This window comes from Didymosphaeria variabile, assembly GCF_027946475.1.
Source record: "Didymosphaeria variabile strain IMI 356815 chromosome Unknown scaffold_5, whole genome shotgun sequence".
Taxonomy (NCBI): domain Eukaryota; kingdom Fungi; phylum Ascomycota; class Dothideomycetes; order Pleosporales; family Didymosphaeriaceae; genus Didymosphaeria; species Didymosphaeria variabile.
The window spans coordinates 3,660,905-3,675,008 of record NW_026611624.1 but is presented as its reverse complement, the minus strand read 5'-3'; the positions used below and the strand labels follow the sequence as shown (position 1 = coordinate 3,675,008).

At 51.7% G+C, this 14,104-nt stretch overlaps 6 protein-coding genes across 6 annotated transcripts; 3 read left to right on the top strand and 3 right to left on the bottom strand.

The window, feature by feature from the left end:
• Nucleotides 1-183: 183 nt before the first annotated feature.
• Nucleotides 184-1,527, top strand: N0V89_007663 (uncharacterized protein; the record flags this gene model as incomplete). Its single annotated transcript, XM_056216424.1, has 3 exons — nucleotides 184-395; nucleotides 514-881; nucleotides 953-1,527. 3 exons carry the CDS (start codon nucleotides 184-186, stop codon nucleotides 1,525-1,527), a joined length of 1,155 nt encoding a protein of 384 aa, XP_056070671.1.
• A 248-nt stretch (nucleotides 1,528-1,775) lies between these two features.
• REX4 (3'-5' exonuclease) lies at nucleotides 1,776-2,831 on the bottom strand (the record flags this gene model as incomplete). The annotated part of the gene is made up of 1 exon (XM_056216423.1): nucleotides 1,776-2,831. One exon carries the CDS (start codon nucleotides 2,829-2,831, stop codon nucleotides 1,776-1,778), a length of 1,056 nt encoding a protein of 351 aa, XP_056070670.1.
• A 292-nt stretch (nucleotides 2,832-3,123) lies between these two features.
• Nucleotides 3,124-4,889, top strand: ESA1 (Histone acetyltransferase; the record flags this gene model as incomplete). The annotated part of the gene is made up of 3 exons (XM_056216422.1): nucleotides 3,124-3,206; nucleotides 3,264-3,291; nucleotides 3,489-4,889. 3 exons carry the CDS (start codon nucleotides 3,124-3,126, stop codon nucleotides 4,887-4,889), a joined length of 1,512 nt encoding a protein of 503 aa, XP_056070669.1.
• A 530-nt stretch (nucleotides 4,890-5,419) lies between these two features.
• N0V89_007660 (uncharacterized protein) lies at nucleotides 5,420-7,237 on the bottom strand (the record flags this gene model as incomplete). The annotated part of the gene is made up of 4 exons (XM_056216421.1): nucleotides 5,420-5,980; nucleotides 6,032-6,415; nucleotides 6,474-6,853; nucleotides 6,913-7,237. The coding sequence occupies 4 exons, from the start codon at nucleotides 7,235-7,237 to the stop codon at nucleotides 5,420-5,422; spliced, it is 1,650 nt and encodes a 549-aa protein (XP_056070668.1).
• Nucleotides 7,238-8,429: 1,192 nt separating this feature from the next.
• On the top strand, nucleotides 8,430-10,452 carry N0V89_007659 (uncharacterized protein; the record flags this gene model as incomplete). Its single annotated transcript, XM_056216420.1, has 2 exons — nucleotides 8,430-8,630; nucleotides 8,851-10,452. 2 exons carry the CDS (start codon nucleotides 8,430-8,432, stop codon nucleotides 10,450-10,452), a joined length of 1,803 nt encoding a protein of 600 aa, XP_056070667.1.
• Nucleotides 10,453-11,736: 1,284 nt separating this feature from the next.
• N0V89_007658 (uncharacterized protein) lies at nucleotides 11,737-13,213 on the bottom strand (the record flags this gene model as incomplete). The annotated part of the gene is made up of 2 exons (XM_056216419.1): nucleotides 11,737-12,171; nucleotides 12,221-13,213. 2 exons carry the CDS (start codon nucleotides 13,211-13,213, stop codon nucleotides 11,737-11,739), a joined length of 1,428 nt encoding a protein of 475 aa, XP_056070666.1.
• Nucleotides 13,214-14,104: the final 891 nt, after the last annotated feature.

Sequence of the window (14,104 nt, the reverse complement as noted above, 5' to 3'; positions counted from 1 at the left end):
TAAAGGTACCCCACAATGAGGGACTCTGGTGGAACAGCGGACCAAGGACGCATGAAAGACGTCATGCGTGTTGCGTGTACCCATAGTATAAAGCCTCGAGGGCTACCTCAAGTGCATACCCAAACGCATTCTAACTGACCATTGTCAATTCCCAAAACTGCAAAAACTGATCTCTCCATCAAAATGTCTCTCTTCGGTGCCCCCCCAAAGGCCAAGTCTCTCCTCGACTGGCACCGTGTACTGTCCCCCAACGCGGGTGTCCGCGTCTCGCCGCTATGTCTAGGAGCTATGAACTTTGGAAATGCATGGGAGCAAGGAATGGGAAAATGCGACAAGAACACTACATTTGAGATTCTGGACTTCTTCCACGACCAAGGCGGAAACTTCATTGACACGTGAGAAAGTCCCATACCCATTATCCAGACGTAGTTGTGATGTGGGGTGACCTTACACGCCCCACAATCACCAATTACTCCAACGCCTTCCCCAGCGCAAGGCTAACATTCAAGCCAGAGCAAACAACTACCAAAACGAAGAATCCGAAACCTGGATCGGCGAATGGATGCAAGCCCGCAACGTGCGTCACGAAATCGTGCTCGCCACAAAATACACCACCACCTTCCCGGACCCCACAAAATCTACTCCTCGCCAGCGCATAAACTTCGCTGGTAACAGCACAAAGTCGTTGCACGTCAGTCTGGAGGCGAGTTTGAAGAAGCTGCAGACAGACTACATAGATCTGTTGTATGTGCACTGGTGGGACTTCACGACGAGCATCCCGGAGTTGATGCAGAGTTTGAACCATGTCGTACAGCAAGGCAAGGTGCTGTATCTGGGAGTGAGCGATACGCCGGCTTGGGTTGTCAGTAAAGCGAATCAATGTACGTCCCCTTCTTTTCCCATAGCAATTCCCTGTACATTTAGATACGGTCGAAGCTGACAATTTGAGAAGACGCCCGCGATCACGGACTCCGGCCTTTCTCCGTCTACCAAGGCCGCTGGTCTGCTGCCGAACGCGACTTCGAGCGCGAAATCATCCCCATGGCGCGCGAAGAGGGCATGGCCCTGTGCCCCTGGGGTGCTCTCGGCGGCGGCAACTTCACCGTCCAAGACAAAGAAAAGGCCGGCGAATCAGGCCGCAACTTTCGACCTCAGACTGAAGCCCAGAAACGCGTTTCCGAGAAGCTTGCGACAGTTGCGAAGTCAAAGAACACGCTGATTACGAGCGTCGCGTTGGCGTATGTCATGCATAAGGCGCCGTATGTGGTGCCGATTGTGGGTGGACGGAAGGTAGATCATTTGAAGGGCAATATTGAGGCGTTGGGATTGCAGTTGAGCGAGGAAGAGATTGATGATATTGATTCGGCGATTGACTTTGATATTGGATTCCCGATGAGCTTCTTGTTCGAAATGGGTGGAGGCAAGTACAATTCTAGGATGACCTCGAGCGACGTTGGGCTGTTGAAGTTTGCTGGACCGTTGGACAGCCATCCGCATCAACAACCGATAAAGCCGCATGGGCTATAAACAGGATGAGAGATCGTCGGTCCGGCTCAGTGGATGGAGATGAACAGAAAACCTTTGAGGGTCGAAGCTGCAAAAGCCACATGCAGAACATTCAGAGAAGTTGAATGTATATAGCTCGGTTCCTATAAAGGGTATCGTTACTCATAACATCAAGCCTTACATCTTTCGCCGGAAACACTAAACGCACAATATGTCACATGCCAGCAACCATATATACAATATATCGCCAACAAGCCTCAGCCGAAAGGCTAGTTTCTCTTCTTCTTTTTCTTCCTGGGCTTGTTCTTGCGCTTTGTAGGCTCACCACCACCCACATCAACTTCAGCGCCCGTAGCGCCAACCTTGATATGTCCGTACCTCTCCCGCACTTCCGCGTCAAAACCATCCTTCTCCAAGCGGAACAGTGCCATGGTTGCCCTTGCATCCTCGACCGAGCTGTGCGCCCCGACCTGTATCTCGACACCCAGCAGCTTCTCAGCCAGTATCTTTAGCGACGGTGTTCGGCCGGGTATCTGCGCGATTTCACGGAATTTAGAGTACTTCGAAGTGTCTCGTATGTAACGCTTATCGTGCTTAAGTATGAGCACGTCCAAATCGTTCTTCACAGCGTGACCGACGAGAACACGCCCTTCGAGGAGGATCTTCAGATCGTCCTGGACTTCCTTGAATGGTCGCGCAACGTCCTTCCGAAGATGCTTTGGCTCGATGCCAGACACATCGGTACGGTAATCGGTGACAGTCACCTTGTCCGGAATTTGCACGTACGAATCGTAGATCTGGTGGCCGTGGTAATTCACCACTGATACTCTTGCCAGCGCAGAGTCCTTGTTGGGTTCTGGGCCTATTCCCACCATCTCACAATCCAGCGCAATGTACTTGGCAGGTAGGGCGCCCTCAGAGACGCCCCCATTTTCGATGTCGGGGAAGTCGGCGGAAGGGGTCAAGACGGAAATGGATTCGGCCGCTCGTTTCGAGGAGGCGAGGAGTGTAGAATGCTTGAGCGAGGGCATCGACACGCTGCGCGACAGCGACTTTGGGTCATGCTGTTTTATCGAGGCGCCTACTGCCGCTGGTTCTTCCATCTTCTGCCGTTTCCGCTGCTTGTACGGTATCTTCTTCACGGATGCGTCCGTAGACCTAGACGCATGCTCTGAGTTGCTCTTCGCAGATCTTTTGCGCTTCAGCGAAGCCTCCTCTGCGTCTCCCGTCTGTACTTTGGCGGATGCGGCGGATTTTCCAGCCTGCAGCCTCTGCTGCAACAACTTCCAGTTGCTGGACAAGTTAGTCAATTCGATTGGCGCCATGATCGTGTCACCTGCGCAGCATAGCGGTGTGTCTCTGTTGGTGCATGGGCAATTCTGCGTTTGAAGACTCGCACTTGATCCCCGCGTGCGCATTCCGCAACAAAAAGTTCAGGATCCAAGGCCCAAGCGCCCTGCATGTGATAGGCTGCCGCCACCAGCGCGGAACAAGCGCCCGCATCGCCAACCTTCGCCGTCGCATCGCGACAGAGGCATGCCTCCGACAAAAGCGACAGCAACATCCCCCAACGCGGTCCATAATTTGCGATAATCTGACACACGACAGCGCGCAACCATGGCGCCTCGCGAAAATTCTCACGAGCCCTCTGGCACCCCCGTGCCGGTGGAAACGGGCTTTGCCACCCTGGCGCAGCTGAGGTATGTGCGACACCGCTGCAAGTGGTTTGGAGATGAGTACTGATGCGTTTGTTGCAGGGTTGGCGTGAAGGCCTTCGTGGAAAAGGTGAGTGCAAACGCGCGCCGTGACCGCCTAGCTCGGCCGTGATGGCTTCGAACACCATATGGTGACCCCATCATGATCTTCTGTTGCGATACCTGTTGTGCTTCACTTCTCTTCTTTTTTTTCAACTATTCATGTCATATCGTTGAGTTCAAAGCGATGCATTGTCAACTTCTTGTTCACCGTCTGACATATTGTAGGATGGCGAGAAGCGCAAAGCCGAAATCCTCATGATCCAGACAAGGCGTGGAGAACCTAAATTCTACGTCCACTACGAAGAGTTCAACAAGCGTCTTGATGAATGGGTTAACGCAGACCGCATCGACCTCTCCCGCGAGGTCGAGTGGCCCGCCCCAGAGAAACCCGACAAGAAGAAGTCTGCCTCCACTAAGAATGAAAAGACTACTTCCAAGGCAGACCAGAAAAGCCTCAAGCGTTCTCGGAGCAAACTTGACCGCGAACTTTCCATTGCATCAGAGTCATCCAGTATCAATGCCCCTGGGAAAGCATCGCGGCCAACCAAAGCAAGTGGAAAGGAGAACCAGGAGTTGCTCGTCACCACTGAGATCACCGATGGCACGACACCCAAGCCCGAAGATGAGGAGATGGATCTTGTGGATGTGCAGGACGCGGCCGCGGCTGCCAAAGCTGTTCCCGACCAAGCCTATTCACGCGAAGACGAGATCGAAAAGCTGCGCACCTCAGGCTCTATGACCCAGAACCAAACGGAAATTGCCCGCGTTCGTAACATCGAAAAAGTTCAGATGGGCAAATACGAAATCGAACCGTGGTACTTCTCCCCATATCCTATCGACTTTGTCGATGTCGATATGGTCTACATTTGCGAATTCTGTCTCAATTACTACGGAGACGTCACACAATTTGAGCGGCACCGCTCAAAATGCACATTGCTCCACCCACCCGGCAACGAAATATACCGTGACGATTACGTGTCTTTTTTCGAAATCGATGGCCGAAGACAACGCACCTGGTGCCGCAATCTCTGCTTGCTGTCCAAGCTCTTCCTCGATCACAAGACGCTCTACTACGACGTCGACCCCTTCCTCTTCTATTGCATGGCCACGCGCGACGAGCACGGCTGCCACCTCGTCGGCTACTTTTCGAAAGAGAAAGAATCCGCTGAAGGCTACAACGTAGCCTGCATTCTCACGCTCCCGCAATACCAACGAAAGGGCTTCGGCAAGCTCCTTATCGACTTCTCTTACCTGCTCTCCAAGCGCGAAGGCAAGCTCGGGTCTCCCGAAAAACCCTTGTCCGATCTTGGTTTGTTAGGCTACCGCGCCTATTGGCAGGAGATTATAGTAGACCTGCTCATGGACGGGAGGGCGGAAGCGAATATCGAGGATCTCGGGGCTCAGTCAGCCATGACGACGAATGATGTCCTTCACACGTTGCAAAACCTGAATATGCTGAGATATAGTAAAAACGCGCATGTGGTCGTACTGACGGATGCGGTTGTGGAGGCGAGGGAGAGGCAGAAGGCGAAGGAGAAGATCAAAGGGAGGAGAGCGCTTGATCCAGAGAGGTTAAGTTGGAAGCCGCCAGTCTTCTCGGCGGCGAGTCGGACGTGGAACTGGTAAGGAAGATCGGATGGATGTTTGCCAGACTTGCACAGGAGTTACGGGTGGCTGGGAGGCGTTCGGAATGGTGCGCTGTATACCCATTGCCATATAAATCATTTACAATTTGCTGCTCAGTTGTTTGCCATTGTCATTCAAGCTACCGGCTAATAGAGCCTTTGTTGATTGTTTGACGTTATTTTCTTCTCCACACGAGCATCTCCAGTATACGTTGCCTGAGGTGTACAGTTTCAAGGTCGCACCAAAGCAGCCAGTATCCGAAATCCACCAGTTATTATAGTGCTACCCCAATGCTGCCCACCCCTTTCAATTCAATTTCCCGTTGTCAATCTCAAATCCAACCAAATCACCACCATGAAGTTCCGAAGCTGAGGTTGGCGAACGCGATCAGCGTTTCGTCTATATATTCTATGTCAAGATTACAGAGTATAATTACCACTACCTCCGTCCAGGTCTTTTTCAGCCTACTCATCGCGCCGACGATTGCGTACAAATGCTTGTACAGCTCGCTTTTGTTATACTCAATGGCATCACTCTTCCCGCCGCCCCGTACCTTCTTCCTTCTCCCTCTCCGTCGAATGCGACCTAATCCTATGCGCTGTCTGCCGCGTAATACTTCCCATGCGCTGCCTAACAGCACTATGACTTCGCTGGCGGTGAAGATCGCTCTCATGACCCGATTCCACACGTTCCATCCCTTCGGCTTCCCTCATCTCATTGAAAGCTTCATCAACATCACTTTCTTCGACGAATTCCTTCATCTTTGATGGCTGTCCGCCTAAGCTCGCTAGTACTGCTTTGTTGCTTGCTGTAAGAGCATCAAGTATGGACAGCTCGTGCGTGGTGAACCAGCGAGGCATCAAGAATGTGCGCAGGGGGATCAGAGCGATAATGAGGACGGGGAAGCCGATGGCTGCGATGGTCTGCGAGATGGCCACACAACTGGCGACGCCGAAGATTTGTAGGCCGATGTACAAGCTGATTCTCTTACGTGGTAGTTCGTTGAGCGGGTTCTCGGGTGCGAGGAAGCGTTGTTCGGAGCTCAGGTAGATGAGCTTTTGAAGGATGCCGTTGGATTCGATGGAACCCCACTGTCATCTGCGTCAGCTGATTAAGGAGATGATGTAAGTGGGCAAACTTACACCAACGACGAAAAAGACACCGGCGAACACTGCGGCCGGCATTGTATGCAGCACTATCAGTAGCGGCCCCGTCATTGTACCCCAGAGCGCAAGACCCATGAGGAAGTGGGAGATGCGTTGTTCCACAACCGCCGTGGCTTCCACTAATGGTCTTCTGATCTCAGGGATATCGTGGTCTTTGGTTTTGATGATATCAAGGCGTGTTTCGTAGTTTGTGAGCGAGTCTGTGTGGACAGGTGCTTGCGGGACGAGTCCATTCGGCATAGGTAGCCCGATAACACCAGCGACGAAAGTGGTGCAACCGAGGAGGAAGAAATCCCAATGAAACCCAGCGGGCTTCTTGAGCGGGAATTGGCGAGCTTGAGCAGTCAAGCTGCTAACGTTCTACGGATTCTTAGCCTTCTTTGTAGGTTAACGCGAAAGTGTTCGTAAAGTCACTTACATGATCATAATAGAATAAGAGCATGGTAAGAAAGCCGAATGGCAGTGAGACGAACACCCAACCAATATCAAGATTCCAGAAATCAATCACCCAGTTCCGGGGCTGGGTCGGATGGAAGGCTTTCGACGTAGGCACGAAGGTTACGTGCGTGCTCTTCAGATGCCCCGGTATGTGAGAGAACCCTACCCAGAACAGTGTCGGAAATACGTAGGCGTAGTCGGCGAGCACTCCACGAAACCACGGTTTCCAGAGGGTACTACCTCCTAGCTTCTCTAAACCGTAGACCGATCCGAAATATAGGATGCCGATGACGCAGGAAAGGTAGCCGGCAGCGTTTCCTGCGACCTCGAATTCGTTCACGAGCTCCTCGACGCCCTTGACTATTTCGGACATCAGCATATCGCGCGAAGAGGAAGTATTACAGTCAAGTTTCACTTACTCATGTAGATAATACCTACGTACATTCCGAACGACTCGCTCGAAAAGTCCGTGATGTAGCCCATGTAATCGCAGAAGTTCCCTAAAGATACTATCCAGTGGAAGATCGCGGCCCATATGCCAGTCCAGGCCATTACTTGCGGATACAAGGTGATATCATAGTGACCGACGATGTCATAGATAGTGTAGTTGAAGAGCGCGATCAGACCGGTAACGCCGACGATAGTCAAAGGTTGGCAGGCGAAGATACTGAAGACCATGGCGGCAAGTGCCGATGCGAACAGTGCCTCGTTAATGCCAAAAAACTCGCCTGTTCTTCGGTACATGTCGAGTGTGAAAGCAATGGCAGGAAGTAGACTGGCATGATTGGAAATTGGCCAAAGATGATTCAGTGAGGAACTCAGTGCACTTACTTGACAAAGTACATGCGCACAGTACTAGCAAAGGTCCGATATGTCCAAGCATCGGTGATGTCGCTCCAGTAGTATGGTAATCGTCTTCTGACATCGTAATACATACCACGGCCTGGTCGTAGAATGCGCCATTGTCGCCAACCTCGTTGATTTTGGAAAGTGTATGAAGATGTAATCTCCCTCCTCAGAGCCACCCCTTCTTCTCCTGAATCTGCTGGCTTGTCCATCGCCTTGCACGTCCCTACAGATACAGTTGTGAAATATCTAGTTGGAGATGACTTTGGTCAAGGGCGACAACGTTGGGTAAGGAAAGCAAGCACAACAAATGACAATGGCACGAACGAACATTTGAATGTATAGCAGACAGCGGATATGACCTACAGGAACGTATTAGTCCGCTGCTTAAGTACAATCGCGTCATGAATGGGCAATGGTCGACAAATCGGCGCTAGCGGGAGCTATTGGTTTTGGCACATTGCAATAACCACGCGATTCAGATGCTCTACAATGCAGATGCAAACGAATAACAACATGCACATGCCGCGCATTGCGGTTTCAGCGCGATTGTCAGCTCAGATACTATCATCACAAAGGACGTAATCATTATGATCACATTAAATTAGGGAGGAAGTGTGCATTCAGTGCGTGCTTGCTGCTGCGAAGATTGGGAGGGAGCGGGATTTTTAGGGTACGCCAAGTCTCGGAGAAAAAGTCTGGAGAGCAGCGGTTGCTCTGCCTGGGCAGCCCGAGGAGGGTTTCATACCAAGCGATGTTTTTGAACAGCTCTGACGCAACGAAACGAGCATGTAGCAAAGCGCAGATTGCTGATATCTTACAATGCTTCCTTGAAAGAGCACAAAGTCATTTTCAATCCATCATTATGGAATGCACCAAAGTTGCACATGGCTTGCATTGTGGGATCACGTGTGTTGCCCCTGCCCGTTACACCAGGTTCGCTTAGCGTGGGATAGAGCCCAGAAGTGGCCCCGACGTCACGAAGAATCGTCCAAGCGCGATCTCGCCGATGTTCTCTCTGCTTGCGACCGTTCTGCACCACGGCCAAACCAATAGAATAAAAGGCACGGACAGCCCTACGGACAGCACCATGGATTCCATAGACCATTTTGAAGAGCTTTCTAAGGCCATTGCGAAAACAATCGAAGAGCATATTGCAAGATCAAAGAACAGTGCCGGATGGCCCCAAGAGCTCAAACATCCTGTCTTGCGAGTGGACGCTTTCTTGGAGGACCAAGGCCCGGACCATGACCAGGACACCACTCCTTCCAGACCGTTACAAGTGGCCTCGGTGCGTGTATCTATCTTCTCAGTCACATCTTCATTCACATCTTCTTATATGTATCATGCAAGGCTGGCATGTGGACATGAACCATTGACTACTGTAGCACCTTCTCTTATCGACATGCACATATCGCTGAAATCTAGAGCAATATATTGCGTGCTGTTTTTCTAAGATTGTAGAATTGTTAGAAGGACATCTTCAACAATCAGCATACTAATTCTCACAGAGCACGATAGATTTAGCCCCCATCTTCAGGGCTAGATCCACACAACGCGCTACAGATCAAGAACCACGCGGGGAGACATCTGCAAGGAGCAGTGGAGATGAATCCGAACCAGGCAGTCCTCGCCGTAGAGGAGTTGGGAAACTGCGTGTCGCAAACACGCAGTCGTTCGAAGAGGATGTTACTGAGCACCAGCGACAGATAGCCACTGATACACGTAACTTTCCGAAGCGGCGAAAGATAGCATCTGACAAGTTCGTATTCCGGCCTTCAACACTCGATAAGCTCATCATCGGCATCTGGGAGCAGTTACATGGCACACTAGACCTGAATCCGCAAATCATCTCTGAGCAATACAACATGACTCTACCTGTCAGCTCGAGCACACCTGTAATAAACGAAGATACAGCGGTTGAGATACGTGGCGCAGGACCAGCATTGCAAACAGACGCATTCCACAGAATGAACACCCTGTGCCGAAAAGTCACCCAAGCAAGCCGAGTATGCCGCTCGATCGAGATCGTCGTACAGGCCAAATGGATTGAGCTCTTCGAGGACAAAGTTCAAACGTCAATAGCCGCTGCGCCTCATATTTCGAAGACGAAACATCACAAACAAGCCTTCGTTGAAGCATGTCAGGACTTTGGCTGGTCCGAAAAAGAGTTGCGCAACAAGATAGCGATCTGGCGTGGATACAGAGAAGTCAAAGATGCAGCAGGCTGGGTGGCCTTGGTCTTCGCCGGCATGGGCATCTATCGCTTCTGCAAATATCGCGTCGAGTTCACCAAGGAAGCGATGAAGCGTCTGCAAAATTTGCGGACACGGTTTGAAGTCGCTGCAGATACATTACAGCCACATTGGCGGCAATTGCTGTCTATCATCGGGGAGTCTTCCAGATTACAGTACGCCGGCCATCCCCACGACTGGGTGGTATCAGAAGACGGTGCCCAACCGGTACTTTTGCGCTCCACCTACTTGGAACGAGAACCCTTCTTCGAGTTCGAACAGCTTGAGGAGTCGATCATCGACGAACGCGAATGGCGAGGCGAGGATCCCCGCTGGGTTCCGCAGTCCAGTGCAGTCGTCCGAGCGAACGGCAACAGCACATACGTCTGCGCCGTATGCGACCAAACCCAATCAGACGAGCCAGCTTTGAATTCTTGCTATTGCTTCCCGAACCTATTCGGCTGCGTCAAGCGAAGACCTCCACCCGTGCAGATATACCGTACCAACAAGGGCCAGAACAACGGCTTGCTTGCCCTCGCTCCCTTCGAGCGCGGCGCCGGAATAGGAGAGTTTGTTGGATTGATTACCAAGGGCGTGCGCCATGTCGATGTGATGGACAGCGCAACGGCGACGACCAATTATCAAATATGGCAAGGGAGACAGGGTAACTTCACTCGGTTCATCAACCACAGCTGCAAAGCCAACGCCCAGTTCTCACAGTTCACCTGGTTAGATACCCAGCATGTGGTCTTGGTGAGCAAGGGAATTGAAGCAGGTGTCGAGATATCTGTCGATTATGGCGACCGTTACTGGGCAGGCTTGGATAAGTCATGCCTCTGTGGCGAGTCTTGCTGCAGATATAGACGAGCTCATAGATAAGTATAGATCAAACCAGTGCAATGATATTGTTCGAAAGAAGCGACTGATTCAGTGATCCACTAACGAACAGAAATGTTCTCTGGTCTACCTGCTCAAACCCTTTCGTCCGTTCTTATTGTCACTTTCCTCGCAGTCCTGTAGCCTAGGTCTTTCATTACGTCCGCAACAAGTTTTTTGGCATGCACATAAGTGGTCACTTGTGTGTGCCCTAGAGGCGTATGCCGGACAGCTATCGATGACCTCAATTCTTGCACTGGGAAAACTCTGGCTTTAGGATCCACTGTAGCCATCGCATCGCTCCCTTCTCCTATCCGGCACGTACTGCTCGTGTGATGAATTGTAACTATACTCCAAAAGCATTGAATCATCGGCAAGCACGATCGATCATGGACAAGCAAGATTCGCAACGCGTGCGTCGATGCTCATGGTGATGGGAAGAAGCCGTCGGTACGCGGCAACGGCGACTTCCTAGTCAGCAACAGTGGGGAGCCAGCTTGTCTTGATGACCGGCTGTTCAAACACGGAAGGAGAATTGATCGAGACGTTATCGCGGGAAATCGTCGCCGTAAGGATAGTGTTCATTGCCCCCTAGTAGTGATCATCACTTTCAACAGGCCTTCCAAGAACCTTGCTCAGGCCAGTCACTGGCCCACGTGGCGAGAAGTTTGTTCGTTGATATCCAGAAGTTGGCGGAACTGCTCTTCATCACCTAGTCGTCCTTCTACTGTGGCGAGCAGCGCCCTTAAACTTAAAGTCGTCATCTCGACGCCGCCAATGGCGCTACTATTATGCGTGCGCTGGTCTATGCCTTTCAGCGTGCTGACCATTGGTATGTGAAGCCGAGAGGGCGTTACGTCAGGCCCAATATCAGACAGCATCAGGAGCCGAGGAGATCTCATAGCGTCAGCAGATAGGGTTACTTCGGCATGAGTAAATACGGCTCTAGCACAGGAAGGTCGATTTCTGCCCCAATTGCATGATTGTTTTGGTCAGAAAGTACCTCCCAGACTGTGCTAGATTGGTAGACAGTCAGATTATGTGTGCACCCTGTGAGATAAATGTAGCGCGTGCAAGATCATCAATAGGAGACCGTGGGTATATTCCTGACGCCTATGTACGCTATGAAGCTCGCATCCGTGCGAAGACTACGCGTCATTGATTCGTCAAACATTAAGATCATCTTAACTTCTCTCATAGAGATTCTGGCCGTTGCATTTCATTCCAGCGCTGTTGGTACGTTTTTCGCCTACGTGATTGGCTGACCGACAGCAATCCATTGACGACTCATCCTGCCATTGCAGTCACACTGTCCCTCCTCACGCACATCCTGTCAAACTCGGCCTGGATGAGATCCAGCCTCAGCTTCTCAATATCCCATTCGCAAGCCTGGCTCTCCACGTGCAGTGCCAATGAGCTGAAGTGACTGAAAGTCTTGCCACAGCCTGAAGCACGGCAGATGAACGGCTGCAGCAATCCTTCCTTTATCCAGCTGACCGTCTCCTTTATGTCCACGCGGTTCGAACGTACCTGAACGTGGATATCGACGTCCATGTATAGTGTGGAATACCAGAAAGTGCCTAGGCAGCGCATTAGCCGGGTAGGATCTGGAAGGTTGACGCAGTTGCCGGATTCGAGGTGGTTAATGAGGCTGCTGCATTTGCGCATAGGCACGGAACAGCGCCAACATGGGATGGCAGCCTCGGCATGTTTGGTCATATGCTGCTTAGTGTGAGATGAGCATTTATAACAAGTCTCCAAAGTAACTTACGATTTGGTAATTGCCCTCGTGGCGAGTGTGAAAGTGACACTCAGCACAGTAGAAGCATGACTCCATATGCAGTTCAAGCTTGGCCCGACCAGCGCATCGATATCCGCATTTGGGGCAGGTGACCTCGAATTGGCAAGTGTCGTAGTGAGAGTTGAGCTTCGTCTGACTGGGGAAGATACGCATGCATCCCTCGCACTGGAAGTGATCGTTGTGGAGATGACACTCGAGAGCGTTTTGGTCCGGCGCATCGAAGTCACAGCCGGGCTGGAGGCAGTGCCTGTGTTTGGTCGTTATGCGCCAGTGCTCGTCTCGCTCTGCTTGATTGCGGAACTTCCGATGGCACGTCTGGCACCACACATGCTTCGCTCCGGTAAGCAGGTGCTTATCCAGCTCCGTCTTGGTTCGAAAACCCAGGAGGCAGGTAAGGCAAACAAAGTCGTGACCGGCAACTGAGTAGTTGTTCTCGAAGTGATTCTTCAGGCCCCACCCATCCTTGAAGGCACTCAAGCATAGATTGCAGTAAATGTCGTGGCCCGCTGCATTGTCGACGTGGTTCTTCAAGCCGTTTCGATCGACAAAGACCCTCTTGCATAGGTTGCAGTAGTTCTCGTGCTGCTGAGGTGACTGCTTAATATGCGTGACGAGCGCATTCTTATTGGGGAACCTGAATCGGCACACGCCGCACCAATGCTCGTGAGGGTCGGTGAGCTTCATGCTGTCACTATCCTGGGTAAATCCCGAGAACACGCGTGTCCTGTTGTGGCAGCGGGCGAGGGCCACGCTGTTCTCTTCGCGGATGACCAGTGTCTTCAGCTTGACTTTTTCCACCTTCGACGCCTGACCGCCGTGCCTGACCTCTTCCCACGGCGCGTCGCTGTCAGCGACCTGGTTGACGAATGGATTGACCTTGGGGAGTGGATCCACGCCTGGAGAGTGCTCTTCGTCATTCTCAGCGAAAAGTGCGAAGCGATTCGCGTCCGCGGCGGACGCCATCTTGGCTACGCGTATGGTGGCTCAAAGCGAGGCGGGAACCGGTTGAGGAACTGCGAAGCATAAAAGTGTTTACGTATGAAGTGAGATGGGCGCAAGGCACGCTGCGACGCGTCGGCCCGTGACAGGCGTTGCCCGGCAAACGAATGAAGAAGGAACGGAAGGTGGCAGCAAGCGTGTATGTAGCCACTGTGGTACGAAATTAACGGGATGAATTTGGAGAAATTGCAGCAAAGAGCTACAGAAGAATGTGTATTGCATCGTGAATAGACGGGTACCATGTTCGACAATAGCTAGGAAGTGACGAAAATGGCAAGAGGAGTGTCAGGAGGAAGAGCGAAAAACAAACTGCAGCCGCAAGATGAGACCAGTCTACCATGGCTGAGACAGCTCCAATGTAGATGCATGCTTTCGTCGTGTCGAAAAGAGAAGACGTCAGTTATTCTGTTCTGGGTATGTGATTCCATGTTAATTCTAGGATGTTCACTACGAAAGCACTCCACACGAATACTAGCTCTTGCTCATATGATTCTGGACGCGGATCCCGAAACGAGGGCATGCGCCTTTCAAAACGATTGCAAGGAATGGCTCGACAAAGAAGCCATGGGTGTTGTGGAAGGGGACGCAAGTGGGCGCGCAGAGTATTGACAGCTCATAGGCTTGGCGATTGGCTCCACGGTGGGTTCTCGGATCTTCAGGGACAACCGCCAGGATCAATTGTGCGTATGCTCGCTTCGACTGTGATCTGCGCGCGAGCTCAGGGATTAGAATATCAATCCAAGGGTCTCCGAACCAGAAAGGAAGACCTGAGCCACATTGAACGTACGTACCTACTATTGTGCGGATCCACATGCTCCTGAAGACGCGCAAACTTGCTCCATTCTCGTACAGCCC